A 20246-nucleotide genomic window follows, 5' to 3' on the forward strand; every position below is an offset into this window, starting at 1 on the left:
TTTTCATTCATGGAGGATTTCAAAGGTGTCTGAATATTTTATCACCACACAGAGGCTTTGACTCCCTTTAGAGCAGCTCTCTCAATCAAAGTTTACTGAAGATCAATTAAGGTTTTAAATCTTTTTGTTTTATTAAAATCTGGAATACAATCTAAAGAGCAATTAAATGCAAATAAAAAGTATTCTCAAAACTATAAGATGAGGACATAAACAAGGTAGAGCTGCTTTATTTTATTTCATTTCATTTTAATTGATTTTATTTTATTTCATTTTATTTTATTTTTATTTCATTTTAACTGATTTTATTTCATTTCATTTTATTTCTATTTTATTTCATTTTATTTCATTTTAATTTATTTTATTTCATTTCAATTTATTTTATTTTATTTTTATTTCATTTCATTTTATTTCATTTCATTTTATTACTTTTTATTTTTATTTTAAATGGGCAGTGCAAAGCTCCCTGCAGGAGGCAGATACAGTGCCTCAGTAAACCATACAGACAGATACACTACAATATATTACAACTATATCAGGTACCATCACATTGACATTAACAGCACAATATTAAAAGTTAAATGTTCTACACTATAAATATCATGCTAGTTGCTCTAGTTTGGTTGTATTTGTCTTTAGTTTCCTGGTTCTCTGTGTTTCATGCCTTGTGTTGTGTTCCTTTTGTATTTTCACTTGTGTTTTCTAGTTTAGTCTATTGTATTTCCTGTTTTATTTTGTAGTTCTTGCTCCCTGTGCATCTGGTTTCCTTTTACTTCCTGTCCCCGTGTTTCCCTCCAGTTTGATTGCACCCTCATTAGTTCCACCTGTGTCTCGTTGTCTCACTTGCATCTGATTGGCCGGTCAGTATTTAGTCTCTGTGTTTCCTCCCTCCTGGTTGGTTCATTGCACATCCTACCTGTGAGTCTTCCTTGTGTCCTCAGTGTGTTTTAGTGTTTCTTCAGTGGATTTAGACTAAGCTTTTATAAGTACGTTTACTTTATCTGTTTTCTTTATGTTGTCGATATAACTTTTCCTTTCAGTCTGCGTTTTTTTCTCTTTTTGTTTGAATCAAATTGTGACAATAAGAACAACTGCACAATAGTTTATAATCACTATACAGCAGCACTGTATGCACTACGCTATAACAGCCTCACACAACATCAGATATCTCAGTAGCAACAAAATAACAATAAAACATTAAATCATGACCGCATTATAAAACAGAGTTCATAAGACTTTGCGTTTAAATGTGATGAGAACATGATTGAGTGGATTTAAGTCACCCTAGACTTAAATTCTGCAAAGCTGCAGCACTCTCTGGTTTTACTCGGTAATGAGTCCCAGGAAGTTGTTGCTCTAATAGATAGAGATTTGCTGACCTCAGAAGATCTGTGATGTATTACGCAGTCACCTCTGTCGGCTGTGCTGGTCGTTCTTCCACAATCTGCATGATGTGATTGAAGTTTTTATTGCAGGTTTTAATGCCAGAGGAGATTTTAAATGTTTGCATGTAAAACACATGAAATAATCTCATTTTCATGACACACAGAGACAGATGCACATAAATACACAAGAACAATGATCCTCAGTTGCATAAAAACAAGGAAAGGTCAGAAAATTTGAATCATCATGAAGACAGAGAAAAAGACAGACTTCCAGGAATACTACAAGGATTTTCCACATTTTATCACTCTTTCAGAAATAACATCAGCATGCTAAAAGGTATGCTAAACACTGCAGGGTATATGAGTGTCTGTGTGTTAGTGTGTGTGTTGTGTGTGTGTGTGTGTGTGTGTGTGTGTGAGTGTGAGTGTGAGTGTGTGTGTGTGTGTGTGTGAGTGAGTTAGCACATGGCTCACAGCTACCAGACACTCTTGGCTGGAAACATCTACAGCTCATAAATTACCAGAATTCTCAACCCTGCAACCCCCCCCCCCCCCCCCCCCCCCCCCCCAGTCTGTTAGCAGTTACTGCCATGTGTGCATGAATGCTAAGGTTTTTAACAACACACACTGACACAAACACACTTCTTTGCATTCTGCAGGGTGTCAGGTGGTGAGCTGTTTGACCGCATTGTTGAAAAAGGTTTCTACACGGAGAAGGATGCGAGCACGCTGATACGGCAAGTCCTGGATGCTGTGAACTACCTGCACAGGATGGGCATCGTACACAGAGACCTAAAGGTACACAACACACACACACACACACACACACACACACACACACACACACACACACACACACACACACACACACACACACACACACACACACACACACACACAGATACACACTCTCCCCTTCCACATATTTACGCCTCACGAGCAGGTCGTTTACTTTTGACAGCCCGAGATTAACTGCAGCAATAAGAGCAGTGGCTCCACACATGCGGAGCATTGTGGGTCAGCGTGGCGCGTGCCGGCTGTTAGGAGAGAGGTGATTGGTCAGAGCTGCACCCATAAACTTACAGTCTGTTAAATGAGGAAGATTGGAGGGTTGGGTCTGCCACCTTCTTTTGAAGTTGAACCTCTCAGATGTATCTCCTAAATGACAAATGTTATGTTTACTTACTTTCAACAAAAATGACCATAAATTTAAAACTCATAAAACCAACAAACATGAATCATGAACCCTTTTTTTCCCTCTCCTCGTTTTTCTCTCTCCGTCTTCCAGCCGGAGAACCTGCTGTATTTCAACCCACAAGATGAGTCCAAGATCATGATAAGCGACTTTGGTCTTTCCAAGATGGAGGGCAGTGGGGACGTCATGTCCACCGCCTGCGGCACACCAGGATATGTGGGTGAGTTAGTCTGCCATGATCCCCAATGTGGAACTATTCACGACAACACAGTGCTCTTTAAATTGAAAAGGAAAAAACTTTACATATGACCCAACATAACATCCAGGATGTGAGACTTACACTGGTGGTCTCCCAGAAAGAAAAAAGGTGGTGAGCACAAAAAGACAGAATCAAAATTTGTCATTGTGTGATTGGAAAAATGAAACAATGGTAAATCCACCACACCGCCATCCGTCCAATAGACCGAAGGTTGTTTGAATTTTTATGTTATTTAATTTTTAATCCCATACGTGCTTCATTTACACACATAACCATATTAAATGAATTTGAATGTGGACATTTATTTTATTTTATTTTATTTTATTTTATTTTCCATTTATGTTTTTTGGCATTTTTGCCTTTATTGGATAGGAGAGGTGGGGGTATACAGGAAATGTGGGGAGTGGAGAGGGAGGGAAGACATGCAGCAAATGATAGAGGCCGGGAGTCAAATGTGTGAATACTATGATGAGGACTATATCCTCTGTATATGGGGCGCGCACTGAGACTGCTGGGCCAAAGATGCCCTGGAAATGTAATTTTAAAAGACATTAAAAACACTTAAAATTGTATTGAAAAGGTGTGAAAATAATACCCTACCTCATATTATTTAATTGCTTTTTTTCTACATTTTTAGAATGAAAAATGTTTTTTTGAATTACAATTTTGGTTTGGTCTTCACAGAGTCTCTTTCTAAAAATTAGTCTTGAAAAGAGGAGTTCATCTTTTAATCAGGGTCGTCTTATATCAAGGCTAATATAGTAGGTTTCCTTTCTAACATACGATACATGTGAGGGCACCTAATATTCAGAAGTGTTTGGAGAGTTTTACTTTACTCAGAAGGATTTCTTGCAGTTAAGCTCTAGGAAGCTGGGGCTGACCCCATCATAACCTTAAAAGTGGGAACCAACTGATATCCAACCTTCCTCTTTGTCCCTGTCTGAGCCACCCTGGGGTCCTGGTTAGAGCTGCTGTAATTCTCCCTTGTGGCCTTCATTGTCAGCCATGTTTATTAAGAGTCTGCAGAGTGAGGTTCCGATGTTCATTTCCCTGGCTGCAGCTCTGGTGCCTGTTCTGGTACTGCTAGTGTTTCTGTTTAATGTTGACATAGATCTGTTGAACGGTCTGGTAGTGACAGTGTGCCTGCACAGCCTTAAGCATGACTTCCATGTGTTGAGGAGTGAATGCAATATATTGACAATGAATTAGCATGCAAAATAAAGTCTTAGTCTTCCTGTCTGAACTTTTAAAAGAGCTTAATTTAAAATGTCAGCATCAACACTGGTTAATAACTGAGGTATAATAGGTTAACTCTATCGCAGAGCAATTTTACTCCTCCACCTAAAGTGAGTCCTGATATTAATCATGATGAGGGAATTATTGAGGCCAAATTCATTTCATTAAAGCCTTTAGAAATGGGCAAGACAGAGGCTAGATTTAAACTTTACTGTTCCCATTTCAGCCATATTTCTGCACACTTGTTACAAGTGTAAAGCTTATTAGAATGGGGACTTAATGAGGCATCATACCATGTCGGATAAGGAGTTTGGCTTGAATTTTTGGAGGGTAAACTTCTCCAAATCCAATTAAGAGCTGAACAGAGCTGTTATTGTTAGCCTAAACTCTGCCTTCGTCCAGGAGTGGCTTCCATTCAGTCAAAAACATCAGCTTATGTCAACACAGATTAACACACACTGTTCAGTCAACTCCTTTGTTTTCATGCACTTGTTATTTGTTGTAAAAGTAAAACTTTAGCAGGGAGAAATCCCAAAATCAACAGACGGCTGCTTTAACAGCTGCTGAGATTTCACTGGATAATTCCTGTTTGGAGGCAGGGTTCGGTGAAACAGGCAATTGATTTCCTGTTCATGTCCGTGTCATGGTTTGGTGACAGAGCTCACATCTCAAGTTTCATCTCTCACTGTTTCATCGCCTGCCGGTGTAAACACGATGTGAGCTGTCTGTACTTGGATTTCTGAAGGCGTCAGTCCAACCAAACACACAAAGAACCCAGGAAGCACATGTTCTTGCCATCTGACACCATTCATCTTTTCTGAAGGTTATTTGGTAATTCACTGTGATCCGGAGAATTAAGACAGTGTTGTTTCTGTTTGCAGATGCTCATGTTTGTGTGTGTATGGTTTAAATCAGCCTTTCCCACACTAAAGAGAACTGTGGCCCACTTTAGAAATAAGATATTACTGCAGGGACCACTCAGACTTTAGAATGTGGGAGGTTCATTCTAAAAAGAGTGGGGAAAAAAACATACTTATAGTAAGTTATAGGGCCTGTGTTATCTGACCACTTCAAATGACATTTATCCGTCACTTTATCAAAGTGGTTGTTCACCTGCTCCCAGGGCTTCCCATCAATTGACTTTGCAACACACACATGCACACGCACGCACACACACACACACACACACACACACACACACACACACACACACACACTATTCTCCGTTAATGCACACAGCAGCACAGCAGCTTGAGACCCTCCTAGTGTTTCTCTGCTCTGTATGTCAACCTTGTTGTGTCACGGTTTCAAAGCAAAAACAAAAGTAGGAGGATCCAGATTGGTACAAAATAAAATTGTCTACCAAGCAAAAGCCAAGACATGAACAAAAACTTTCTTATAACACAGTCTGACTGAAAAATCCAACAAATTCTACAAGAAAAACAGAAGTGCTCAAAAACACAGAGGAAGAGACACAACAAAGACTCAATGAACTGATGAAAGGAGAGGTGAAACAAAGAAACTTAATACACAGAGGGTAATCAACGCAGGTGTGACACAAGACACAGGTGAAACTAATTAGAGTAATCAAGCAGGAGGGAAGCACACAAGAGCAGGAAATAAAACTAAATCAGACACACAGGGAGGAAGAACTACAAAATAAAACAGGAAACATGAGTAGAAATCCAAACACAAGGAATATAAGAACATAAGAGGTATACTACACAGGAAACAGCATCTGAAGTACACAACATTGAAAATACAGAAGAAAACCAGTATGTACAACAAAATAAAACAGGAAATGACATAGTTAGAAAAGACTTTTAAAAAGACCCACTATTGGCCTCATCAGCTGTATTCTTTATAAAGTTGTCCCAAATGCTTAACTTAGGTTTGAATTATTTTCACCAGTGCTTCTGCTCTCACACCAGTAACGTAATACAGCATATGTGGAGCATTATTGTTAATGAGAACATATCAAAATGATCAAAAGTAACCTGGTACTAAATGACATCAACGCAAAAAGATGCACGTAAAATCGTTTGACTCAGTCGCATTACAGGGTCTGTATTAAACAGGAGACGTTAAATCTCAACCAATACATTTACAGGAGGGACTCATTAGTCGGTCTCTCTCTCTCTCTCTCTTTTTCTGATGAGCATATATGGAAAACCCTGCTCTCTTTGCTCAGGACATATACGTACAGTACTAGTCAAAAGTTTGGACACACCTTCTAATTCAACGGTATTGATTTATTTTGATTATTTTTAACATTGTAGATTAATACTGAAGACATCAAAACTATGAAAGAACATTTCTGGAATTATTGAATGAACAACAAAGTGTTAAACAAAGCAGAATCTGTTTTATATTTTAGATTCTGTAAAGTAGCCCCCTTTTTCCTTCATGACAGCTTTGCACACTCTTGGTATTCTCTCAGTCTGCTTCATGAAGTGGTCTCCTGGAATGGTTTCTAATTAACATGAGCCTTGTCAAGAGTTCATTTGTAGAATGACTTGCCTTCTTAATGTGTTTGAGACCATCAGTTGTGTTGTTCAGAGGTAGGGTTAGTACACAATGGATAGCCCTGTTTGACTACTGTTGTAATCCAGATTATGGTAAAACCAGATTATTTCATAGTTTTGATGTCTTCAGTATTAATCTACAATGTTGAAAATAATTACAATAAATACAAACTTTGGACTGGTAGTGTATGGAAGCGCTAAATGCAAAGAGTGTTCACCAAATATCCGTAGCTGTCTGACGACTGGCTATAGTCGGTGTGCAGACACACGTCATGCCATGTTTCCCATCATGCCTTGCACATGACTGTTTGTCTTGTTAGTCTGTTTTCATATTTTAAACATTTAAACGTTACTTAGTGTCTTTAATATAATCAGAGGATGTCATGTTATGCAGCTTACACTTATTCTGTGTGAGTCTGTGGTCATGACCATAAGTACATTTCCCTAGTCAAGGTCGAGTTCAGTGTAAGTTTCCTTTTTTTTGAATGCCAATTTATTTTACAGCCAACAGTGACTTAAACAATGAGCACAGAAGAAGTACACATACAAAGTAGAACAGGGTCATATGATGCAATTGGAGGCCAGTGGTACAAGGGACAGATGAATTCTTGATGAGTCAGAGTTAGCCAGTGACAAAGCCATGTTGCACGGTTCATTTCTTTTCAATGAAGGCTAGATAATACTGATACTGTAATGATGATGACATTACCAAAGCAATTCATGCCTGACCACATGGTCTACGTGTGCACACGTAGACCATGTGGTCAGGCATGAATTGCTTTGGTAATGTCATATATAGCACAGTACATAATGATGCTAAAGGGTATATCTGAGTGTGTGTGTGTGTGTGTGTGTGTGTGTGTGTGTGTGTGTGTGTGTGTGTGTGTGTGTGCGTGCGTGTGCGTGTGCGTGTGTGTGTGTGAGTGCGTGGGTTTGTGTTATGACACAAGACACATGTTTAGTTGTAAGTGGACAGATCGGTGGTTCTGACAAGTAGCATGCAGACTTTCACACAAACAAATGTGTCATAGAAATACAGACAGACAGGAACATAAATATATGACTCAAATAACTTTCTTAAATAATTGTGTAGTGGCCACATCAGGCCAACTGTGCCAAACCCAATCTAGAATCTGTGTCATGAAAAGTCTATAATTTTGTATATTTATTATTTATATTGTCTGTTTAAAAAGTCACAACAACATTTATGTGTTTTTTTAACCTATAAAAATTGACCTGGAAGTATCTACAGATAATGTTTCAGATATGTAAACATGGAGGTGCAAACACAATCACTTAAAAGTCTAAAACAAATGTTTTTGACTTGTAATGGTCAAATCTACATCACTTTGTCTCTTCATACATCTTTCTGTACCTCTCAGACCTGTTTACCACATTCAGCTAATTTATTATCCCCACCCACAACCCCCTGCTTTCGTGCCCTCCTGCAGAGCTTTACTCAGCCAAAAGGCATTTTCACTCCAGACAATGTGCTTCTAAAAATACAACTCCTCAATAAAAAGCAGACCTGAACAAAGAGCGCAAGTAGAAGCATGTGGAATCAGATTTGATGTTTTACTTTGCTTAAAACGATTGTGTGTTAGTTGAATTTATCTGTAAGCAGATTTTATTAAATACAACTTCAGATCTGTTCATTCAATGTGAACAGTTCACTATGAAGCTCATACTGTAAACAAATACAGGAGGAGCTGTGGGTCAAGGCAGTACTGATGTAGTCTGTCTACATCTCTGGAAAAAATAAAAGACCGCTTCAAAGTTATCAGCTTCTCTGATTTGACTATTTATGGGTATGTTTTTGAGTGACATTAACAAAAAGTGTTGTCATTAAGAGCATTTATTTGCAGAAAATGACAAATGGTCAAAATAACACAACAGTTGCAGTTTTCAGTTCTCAAATAATGCAAAGAAAACAACTTCATATTCATTTTTAAACAACACAACGCCAATGTTTTAACTCGGGAAGAGATCAGAAATCAGTATGCTGGTACTGAGGTGCAAGCTAAGAAAAGACGACATGGACCTGTCCTTCCACCCACCATTATGGGAAATGTAAGATCTATCTATGATAAGGTGGACGAGCTAACCAGCACCAGAGGGAATACTGGCAGAGTAGCACCATGCTAACAGAGCTAACACCGGACACGAACGCCACATTGGAAGGATTTCACCTGCTGTGGGCGGACAGGGTACAGGAGAGCAAGACTGAACTAACTGGTAAAGAAGGCCAGCTCAGTCCTGGACCCTGTGGAGGTGGTGGCTGACAGGAGAATTATGGCCAAGCTGTCGTCTTTGATGAACATTTCATTTTTATATATATATTCTGATAGATTAGATATAATTTGACATAGAGTGGTTTAGACCTCCTATATTTGTAAAAGCGTCTTGAGATAACGTTTGTTGTGATTTGGCGCTATACATATAAAGATTGATTGATTGATTGATTGATTGATTGATTGATTGATTGTTTGATTGATTGATTGATTGATTGATTGATTGATTGATTGATTGATTGATTGATTGATTGATCAGTATTTGGTGGAATAATCCTGATTTTCAGTCACAGCTTTCCTGCATCTTGGCATGCTCTCCACCAGTCTTTCACATTGCTGTTGGGTGACTTTATGCCACTCCTTGTGCAAAAATTCAAGCCACTCAGCTTTGTATGATCGCTTTTTAAAAGTTCATTCTAACTCACTAAAAGTTTAAATTCTTAAAGCCAAAACAAACTTTTCCAACAGACATTTAAGGGGCATTGGTTTAGCTCAGCAGCCAAATCATGTCCTCCATGCTGAGGCCACATGCTTGACTCCCACCCCACAGCCCTTCACTTCAAGTTGCTCACATTCTCTTTTCATATTCCTCTAGCTTTATCTACTGTCCTATCATTTAAAGACAAAAGACACACTTAATCAGCTGTTCTCTAAAGGCAATAAGGACAAAATACACATCCGAAAGTCTTGAATGATATTGAATAGGGTTGTTTGGATAACTCTTAAAGTGGCATGCCCCAACATGACAAAATCTGCACTTAAAAATGTTCTTTAAACCTCAGTGAAATCAGCTGATGTAGGTATTACACCCTGAAGTAGACTTTTATCAACACCTTCTTTGTTTTTATTTTCAACTATTTAATAATATCATTTGTTTACTTGGCAAAGCAATGAGCACGAATCAGCAGAAATACAAATATTAAACCTAATAACTTCACATAGGATGTATAAAACACTCAGCAGCTTGGCTGCAAATTCAAGAGGGGAATGTTTTCTTTCTGCAAGGTGAACATAAAACACGTGAAAACATGGGCACAAATAGTGGTCAAGTAAAAACAGGGAGTCAGCATTTAAGGTGTTGCTAAAACCATCATGAAAAACTCATTACCTGCGTGAGGTGCTACCTGAGGTGTTAGTTTAACATTTTGGCGTTAACTTCTTTCAGATTCCTATTAGCTTCATATATTTAACTGTGAAGGAGCTGCAGACACACAAGCCATGGAGGGATTTTAATTCTGTTCGAAAAGTAATCAAAGGACTTACTTTTGACCTGGTTTTGTTGTTTCCTTCAACAATAAAGAAACACAATCTAAAGTTCATGTAAAAACTTTTAAAACAACACAGTCAAAAGCAACAGCAGCAGTTTGATGAGAAACAACAGAAGTCCACCTGAAAAAAAGAGGCTGAAATGTCATCAAGTGAAAGCTCCAAACATGGTGAATTCCAAGTGTTTGACAGGTGATTTGTGGAAATACCAAAGCAATGACAATGAAACAGTACAAATGAAGTTAACTGAGTGAGAAAAACAGTTCATGTTACTGCTATATTTAACTGATTTACTCTCTTCCAGCATATTTGACCCTAAACTCACTTTTTTCTGAAATAGTGAGCACCAGACTCCGTGACCTCAGTGTGTAACAATGTCCTAATTCTGAAACCAGCAAAACATGAACATACACACACACAAACACACACACACACACACACACACCTTGGCAATGAGTCAGGGTAGACTTATAAACACTGCTAATCACTCTGATTCAGCACACATGGGCAAAGTTTTCTGTCTGCCCCAGATATGAGGAGTATTTCTTTGTGCTATTTGTGTGTGTGTGTGTGTGTGTGTGTGTGTGTGTGTGTGTGTGTGTGTGTGTGTGTGTGTGTGTGTGTGTGTGTGTGTGTGTGTGTGTGTGTGTGTGTGTGTGTGTGTGTGTGACAAATGTCTTTGAATCAAGCATTGAGTTTCTATGTGATAGTTGATTTTATGGCGAGCTCTCTGTCATCAGTAATTTATGCTGTCTGAGGTTCAGAATTGATCTGCAGAGGAATCAGACCAGGCCAGCTCATCTTGAAAACACATGGTATAAAAAGTTAGATTCATGTTAAATGTAAGAAAAGTATCTATTGATGAAATCATAGCTTTGTTTGTGTTTGTATCTCGGGTCCCTCCTGCATGGATTTGTAGAGTTATGAGTTTCTTTCATGTCAGGTAAAACCTGAGAACTTGTACCTCCTGCAGAATATTTCCCACCATTAACCAAACAAACATGTGATTTTAATTTGGAAAGACACAGAGAGTCTGCATGTTTTCTCTGTATTCAGACTCATAAAACAGCAACATTATCTTATAAAAACCGGCATAGGAGTTTAACTGGACCTCAAGTCGACAACAAAGTCAAATGCCAATGGAAACAGTTTTAGATTTAAGCATCATTAAAAAAACAGCTGACTACTGCAATCTCTTTAGCATAGAAACAAGTAGCTAAAGCTAACCACTGTTTACTTTCCCTTTCAGCTCCAGAGGTTCTCGCCCAGAAGCCGTACAGTAAGGCCGTGGACTGCTGGTCCATCGGAGTCATCGCCTACATCCTGTAAGTGCTGACTCACCTTCTCTGTATTTAAACCCACTTTCAGATGGAGTCAGGTTTAGATGTTAGATGAGTCTCCTTCCAGGACCAACGCTTACCACATTAACATCCTCTGTCAGATTCAAACATGGAAACCAGGCTTCTTGTTGCCATCTGTATCAAAGGATTTGTGATGCATTGATTACTGTTGCATACATGGCTTAGTACATAGCAGAGCTCAGCTCAAGGTGTGTATCCAAACAACACCCTTTGAGGTTGTGCAGACTGGAGACTCTTGTTAAGGAAAAAATCTCATACTCAGGTGCTCCATTGATTCCTAGTTTCCGAAATGAAGTACTTGTTGTATTCGAAAACAAAGTCAGTGCTGATAGAAAGTTGTTTTTTGTGGAAGTACTACTATGTCAACTAACGAGTAGAAATAAATACTTTATTTGAAATAACAAGTAGGACAAAATTATATATCTAAAATGTATATCCAATATCTAAATGTTGAATATGCATGATTTTTACAACCAAATCCATTCTTTACTGTTATCAACTATGTTTTTGTAGATGTGACGGCCCATCTGTCAACTCTGCAAGTCTCAAATCAAAGTTCTGGAGTTGTTGTTGGGCCTGGCAGGGGACAGCAACATACATTTTCTGACTTTTTCCTAAATTAATATTTTCTCCAACTCCCAGACAATATTAGTACAGAGTACCTTGCTACTTCTGCTGCAAACCTGGGATGTATGCTGCTTGTTTACCGGGCCATTAGCTGGAGGCTAACATCGTCCTTCTGTAAAGCAGACGCACAGAACCGCTGATAAACACAAACAACAAACACTGCTCGTTGCTGTAATTTAAAAAACAACAGGCTGAGATCATCAGAAACAGCAGCGTAGATACTTGGAAATGAAATTCATGCTCCTGAGATTCACTTTTTCACAAAAATGCAGCACAACCAGTGAGTTATGCGTATCAGAGGAGGAATAGAAGTGAGTATACACTGAACAATAGGTCATATTACATAACACAACTTAACAGATGAAGACATAAATGTGCATGCAAATACATGGACATTCATATATACACATTCATGTGTTGAGGCATTCAACTAGAGACAGAGTGGGTTTTTGTAAAGGATAACTGTTCACAGTATGCATATTTGGACAAACATGTGCAAGTCACTTCAAGAAATAACTACCTATAAATCTTGAAAAACAAGTTGTTGGTATTTGGCTGTGTGGTTAAGTTGCAATGAGCCCCCCATGTACAGAGGCTGTAGTCCTCAAGCAGGTGGCCTAGTTTTGAATCCTTTTCCCACATGTCACTCCTCACTCTCTCTCCCATATTCCTGCTCTATCCTCTGCCTAATCCAATCAAAACCCTGTTTAAACCTCAGTCCTATTTCTATGTCTCCTTCAACACAACATCTATTGAAAATAAGAACCAGACATACATGTGACACAGACTGACTCACCTCCAGCTAAGCTTGTACTCTCAGAGACCGCAGGCAAACTTATGATGTATAACAAACTTAAGGAACCCAGACCACCTTTACATTCTTTTCATGCCAGTTAGCATGTTGTCCTCTGCTCACAACTGCAAAAACAATTAGCAATGCTAGTCAAAGCTAAGGGGAGGCCTGGAGCTTATTGCCCTCACAGGTCACACAGCACGGCTCTGCTCCAGAGCTGAACTTGAAACACTTGCATTGGTCCCATGTGTGTATTTGTTGATTTTTCCCTGCCAGTGTTTTTGTGTGTACGTGTGTGTACGTGTGTGTGTGTGTGTGTGTGTGTGTGTGTGTGTGTGTGTGTGTGTGTGTGTGTGTGTGTGTGTGTGTGTGTGTGTGCATGTGTGTGTGTCCGTGTGTTGATGATGTTGCATGTGTGCCGTCATCAGAGCCAGATGGAGCTCTGCTGAGTGGCCTTGTATGGACATGGAGCTGCAGGCGCAACGTTTTCACGACTTTTGTTTTCTTTTTCCTCGTCATCTCAACGTCTTACCAACACCAATCTTACTTGTGTGTGTGTGTGTGTGTGTGTGTGTGTGTGTGATGATGTGTTAATGTGTTATGAACAATATAAACTACACATTTGTGTTATTTGATACTGTTATAAGCATGATTTGTATTCATTGTGTGTATGCATGATTTTATTTACCTGTGTTCACATCTGTTTCCACCTGACAGAGACAGTATCATGTTGAGCGTGAGGTCAGCTTTGGGGGTCAGAGGTCAGCATAGAGGTTCACGGTTCATGATGCAGAGTGTGTGAAGTTGCAGAGAAGAGAGTATGGACTGCTTTGGATCTGTGTGTCTGTTGAGTGTGTGTGACTTTGATGTGCGGTGTAAAGAATCATATTTTACATATAAACTTTCAGCATTGTGACAGAATCAGGTCTGTAAATTCTACATGGTTGTCCTTTGACATGTGAGAAGACATCTGTGTCCAAAGATGGATGATGTCTCTCAACCTTCTCCCATTGTACAAAAGTGAAGTCCAAAAATGTTCTGCAACTGTTGCTGACATCTTGTATATTTGAGTTGCATTATTGAGGTCCTGGCACATTGGGGAAGCATGTTACCTATACTTCAGCCAGTCAGCAGGGGATCTCCACTTTTTTGGTTTTACTTTTAGGAAGCTGTCGTGTTTTCCATATTTAGATAGATAGATAGATAGATAGATAGATAGATAGATAGATAGATAGATAGATAGATAGATAGATAGATAGATAGATAGATAGATAGATAGATAGATAGATAGATAGATAGATAGATAGATAGATAGATAGATCTTGTCCTTAATAAGGAGATTTGTTTTCACTGTCTGTACAAGAATACATGTATAAAACTCAAATAAACAATAAACATCCACCCAGCCTCACAACAATAGTGCAATTCATCCCACATACTATATGCACACACATATAAACACACCGGACACATTACATTGGCATTTTATTTAGCAGTGCTATGGCCGATGGGACAAAGCTTGAAGATCTGTGTATGACCTCAGCAACAGAAGTAGCATTTTGCTCCCTTCATCCAGACAAGTCATCAAGCTTCTGACACTGACTTAAAAATGTTACCAGCATCAAAAATTGTGGATGTTGTGAGGTTGGATGTTAGTAAAGATGTTGCAGGAGCGCCAGTTTTGCTTAGCCAATTAATTCTACAACCCATATTCAGAAGCTATATCCTGCAACATCTTCCAGTTCAATATTAACCTGCAGCCCTAAATGTCAAGGATGTTTCCTCAAATATCCACAATATTACTATCTCAGTAAAGGCTTAAAAGCCCCAAATTAACCTCAAGAAAAAGAAAAGATATTCCAATGATTGACTTAAGTTTTACAAAAATCTGTATCACAGAACAGGTCTGCAAGGCTGCAAAACTCAGATCTGTTAAATCGTTTCCTGCCTCTGCTTCCACTGCCTCTATTTACTGCCCCTCTCACTCGACCTCGGGCCTGTCCCCTCTGACCCGATGAGGTGCTTTGCTCAGGACTGTAGTCCGGATCAGAGTCTAAAAAGCTCTCACCATGGAGGCTCTGACAAGCAAAAGAATTAATAACATTCAGTAAGTCCTACAGAATGTGTAGATGTATTATATGTATTATTATGTATTATTGTATTATATGAGATTTTCTCCTGATATCGTGTCACTGGTACAACTGGATGATGCTAGCATGACAGTTGTGAGTACTAACAGCAGCCATGTTTGTTTGTGTTTTTAACTTTCACTATGATAATGTTTTGGTGTTTTCTTACAGCTGAGTGAGACATGAGTTGACGTAGTGTAAAACACAAATGATGTGCTGAGGACCGGTTTACAATCAGTCACCATCATATGGTCGTGAATCAGCGGCACTCGTGCATGATTAAACCCTAGCTGTAATGTCCTGTGCAACACAGCGTTTGTGATTGCATGTATTTAACCTCAGCTCAGTTAGTTAGTTAGTTAGTTAGTTAGTTAGTTAGTGAGTTAGTTAGTTAGTTAGTTCGACTTTAAGTAGGGCATTAATTCTGCAGAACCACCATCTATTTCCTGAAGTCTCTTTATTCAGCGTAAATCCACATTTCTCTTCAGGTGCAGAATCAACATATTAACATTTGATTGTGGTCCTTTTCCAAATGATTACACAGCATTCTCTGATTGTGGTTCGGGTTTGCATCTGAACACGAATGAACCACTGTCTGCTGCTAAGTTGGTCTTACCTCGCTGGCAGGTTTGCAGTTAAATAAATTAACACCTGCCTGAAATCTCACAACGGTGTCCGCATCAAATCCAATAAATCCGTGAAATTAGAAATCATATTTCAGTGCAGTTGTCATCTCAGTATATGTGGGTGTGTATCTTTGTATTTTGTGTGTCTGTATTGGTTGTGTGTGAGAGAGGGAAGAGAGAGAGGAGAGAAAAACAGAGAGCGGCTTCCTGCTGGCAATTAGCACAATTAGCGTTGGGATTTAGACCTTGTTAGCTTTTAGTTGCTACTCAGGTGGAAAGATCACATCAGGTAATCATCCATGATAATCACCTGGGATATGAGGTGTGTGTATGAGTTTGTGTGCGTTTGTGTGCGTGTGTGTGTGCGTGTGTGTTTGTGTGTGTGTGTGTGTGTGTGTGTGTGTGTGTGTGTGTGTGTGTGTGTGTGTGTGTGTGTGTGTGTGTGTGTGTGTGTGGCAGGATGGATAGTGAGCGATAGCAGAGTCTTTGCTTGTGAAAGCAGAAAAAATGGAAAGCATCACTTCACATCAGGCAGAAACTAAGCTTGTTCCTTGTGTGTGCCCATGTGTATATGCCTGACTGTGTTTGTGTGTTGAGAGTGTGTTCAGTGGAGTGAATTGTTTGCTGTGTGACAGGTGAGTCTTTAATCAAATGAGAGAGGAGAAAGCAGAAAAACAAACGAATGCCTGTCTCCAGTCATGGCAGGCAGACTCTTCCTACTTTTTCTTTCTGGTGTCTTTTTCTTTGATTCCCTCTGTGTGGATGTGTGTGTGCTTGTGTGTGTGTAAGTGTGTGAATCGATGGAGAACGGCATTTTAATGAGTTTTTATGAAAATCTCTTGGTGCATCCAGAACTTTAGTAATGAGGTGCGGATGATGTTTTTGGTTGAGCAGCAGCAGCTCTGCTGTTGCTTCACTTGGCTCATTAGGAAGAATCAGAGCGGAGCTTCTGTTAATTTGTGTTCACTAGCAATTCAATGTTATCCTGATAAAAGGTTAACAACAGCCAACTACTGCTTAGACTGTAGGTTAATGTCCCCTTACCCCAAATACAAGCTGGGCACCATGAACATATGGTACCAGCAAATGAATGCCTTACATCTGGAGTATCAAATCACAAGCTTCATGTTGAATCACATGTATGACAATCTCTGTGCATCATGGATTTAAGTCCTGGAGGCTAGTATTAGAAGTGATCTGGTTTCTGTTTGTTGTATATTTGTAGTCAGAGTATTGACCAATCACATGTCAGCAGACTTTGCAAAACAGTCCAAGCAAAATTAGGTGGAACGCAATCCAACATTATGACATCCCGGCTGCCTGTAATCTGAAGACTATTTATTTATCTCTGTAAACACATATCTGCATGCAACAATCTGTTCTGGATCAAATCATTTGAGTCTGAGCAACAAACCTGCTCAACACTGACAATTCCTGACTTCCTGGAATGAGTCAGAAATAATCAATCTGACCTTCATTCAACAAACAAACATGTCAGAAGTTGTTTTCCTCTCCTCTCAAGGACAAACCTGACAACGCTTACTTTTACTTTTCACAAATCTGCATCATGATGTTGTGAATGATGAACTTCAGACCTGTTAACTGCAAATAAAGATGGTTTCTTTTTCTGGTTCATATTATTGAATACCGTACTGTTAACAGTGAAACTGAGACTCACCAGAAGCAGATGCATGTGTGCCTTCAAGGGGATGCAATGAAACAAAAAATTACAGCATTTATGTTTAGACAAGGAGTGAATTTAACCCCTCCAGGTATTTTGATCTAAAGATGCAGTCGTATCTAAAGTTGCTATTTGGACTGTAAGCAGTGAACCGTCGTGACTTATTGTTGTACAAACATACAACAACATTAAAGAAGCTATTCATCAGGGTGCCAATTTAGTTTAGGACCTAAGGTGTGCACCCCATATACAGAATCTTCCAGTCTTTGCTGCAGCAGTCATTGGTTTAACTCCCAGTCACGACTCTTTGCTACACGTCATCCCTCACTCTCTACTTCTACTACTGCTATAGTAAATGCTTGTAAATGTCCAACAACAATAGGCATAAATATCACATGTAGGCGGCCTCCTGCGGCAGCACATTTTCATCCCTTCACTGCAGGCTTTTGCCAACTCACTGTTACAATCCCACAAACACTGAGCTCCCTAATGAAGGCTGCAGCTCCAGGTTGGCGGATACAACAGCAGTTACAGAGCCTGGTGTGGTGGAGGAGGACTTGAGTAGGTGTAGCACACTCATACAGCAACTGGACAGTGCCTCTGCTTGTTTTGTTGCTATTTTGGCAGCTTTGGGGCTTTTAGACACACAAAAAAATCCTACATTTAATTTTTTTTTTTTTGTGGGGTTGATTTGAGGACGCCGACACCATCTTTACACTAACGTGATATGTGTTTTCTAAAACAAGCATTAAACTATGTACTGCTTTACTATGTATGTATGTATGAATGTATGTAATGTTGAAATGCTTTATTGCATCAACCAAAGGCTGTTCTATAAGGCAGGGGGTGGATGGTTGGACTGTAAGAATAATCATGTACCATATGTTTACAAGTAACTTAACAACTTTTTAATTATCTAAAAGTAGTTTATTTTAATTACTTGACTGTCTTAATTTATTATGGTGCCTTTTAAGATGTGTTGAGTTGCCACTTCTGGACTGTTTTGAAGCTTCACTGAGGAACTTTCAGATTGTGTTGATTTTTGCGCCCCCTGTTGTTAGAATGGAACAATGTACCCCTTCGCAAATTTTCTGCTTTATATATACGTAAATCATATTATTTGTCAAAAAACTAACTTATTTATTTATTTTGAATGTGAAATATGCAAATCAGAATAAATCCCATTTTCTGACACCTACCCCATGGTAGAGGTGACAAGTGTAAGAAAAAAGATAATAGAAATTATCGATCTCTCTGATGGTCTTGTTTGCTTTTGTAGCTCATGTACAGGCATATGTATTAATTTTGATCCGTTTCATCACAAGTTAAAAATTCCTTACAGGAGCTTTAACCCAGGTTTATGATTTGGCCACCAAAACCCTAAAAAAAAGTGGCTTGGGTACCAAATTTGGAGCTTTGCTTAGACTGCTTATTGTGTGTTTAATATTCACTCAGTATCCAGACTGAGAACATTTTTATATAAATGTTTAACTAGTGTTCATCTTTGGTTTTAAATCAATCTGTTGATCCTATTGACATTTTAATGTTTAGTCTTTGGTGGAATAATAAAAAAATCTGTTCACATTTTCTTTTGACAGTTTATGTGAAATCATTATTGAATTAAAAAGTTAGTTTTTTAAATTGCTGATGGTTATATTTCTGTGGTTTTACAAGTCAATTGATTTACTTTTCATTATTCCTCTAAATGTGAATCAATTATTGACCAAGTAAATAAGTAAGATAATAACAGTTTTGTACAAATAATATGACTAAGTTCATAAACCAAATGATGACTAACCGAGGAATAGACTAAATAAATGACTTACTGTGTAAGTGAATCATTGATTGAGTACCCCTCTTGTTTACAGGCTCTGTGGTTACCCCCCGTTCTACGACGAGAACGACTCCAAGCTGTTTGAACAGATCCTGAAAGCCGACTACGAGTTTGACGCGCCGTACTGGGACGACATATCAGACTCAGGTGAGCCGTCTTCAATCTCCCTTGTCTCCTCTTTTCCTTTCATCTTCGACCGTTCAACATGTGGCACATGTGGACCACATACCTCTTCATTATGGCCTGTGACGTCAGCCGCCTGGAACTGATATGTGTGGAGGGGGGGTCATCATCATCAGTCACGACCTCAACTATGAAAGGGCAGTTAAACCAAGTGTGTGGCTCAACTCTAGTGTGTGTGTGTGTGTGTGTGTGTGTGTGTGTGTGTGTGTGTGTGGGCTGCATGTCACCCCCCCTGCTCTCTTCTTCCCACGCGTTGTCTCTTTTCAGCTGTCCTTTCCAATAAAGGCAAAAATGCCCTAAAAATAACAACAAAAAATTCACTCATTAATCTGCTGTCAGGTAAGGCCTTATGTTGGGTTTCATGCAAATATAGGAGGAGGTATAACTGTTATTAACATTATTTTTTTTGTATAGATATTTTTTGGGAGATATGTCACGGATTTTTTTCTATTTTCTACAGCAAAATTGGAAAAGAAAATTATGGCTTGTTTTATTATTATTATTTTACTTTGGACGCTCAGTATTCTGTTATTACAGCCACTCACTATACATGTCTTTACTTTTGTGATTCCCAATCTTGATCTGTCACTGTAAATTTGCCATATTTCTCAATAAAAATATATATTTTTAACACATTAAAATGTATATATATATATATATACACAAGTTTCTGCTATTTAGTATGTATCTGATAGTTAACATTTTTTCTGATTACATTCACTTTAGCAGAAGATACAGATTTTCAGGAGAACTTTTCAACTTTTTCTGTCCATATTCAATGATTTATTGTTCTAAAACTAATTCACAGCTGTTGTGAGCCATATTTGGGCTGCAGACTGAAGCTTATTCAAGGTCAAA

General features: G+C 38.7%; 1 protein-coding gene across 1 annotated transcript in view; it reads left to right on the top strand.

Moving 5' to 3' along the window:
- The window catches only part of camk1da (calcium/calmodulin-dependent protein kinase 1Da), a 115011-nt gene that overhangs the window by 84154 nt on the left and 10611 nt on the right, over nt 1–20246 (top strand). Inside the window, exons 4-7 of the mRNA XM_034673978.1 lie at nt 2042–2180; nt 2671–2797; nt 11404–11479; nt 19240–19352. Coding sequence (XP_034529869.1) covers nt 2042–2180; nt 2671–2797; nt 11404–11479; nt 19240–19352 — 455 coding nt within the window. The remainder of the gene's footprint in view (nt 1–2041; nt 2181–2670; nt 2798–11403; nt 11480–19239; nt 19353–20246) is intronic.

This window comes from Notolabrus celidotus, chromosome 21 (assembly GCF_009762535.1).
Source record: "Notolabrus celidotus isolate fNotCel1 chromosome 21, fNotCel1.pri, whole genome shotgun sequence".
Classification (NCBI taxonomy): Eukaryota; Metazoa; Chordata; class Actinopteri; order Labriformes; family Labridae; genus Notolabrus; species Notolabrus celidotus.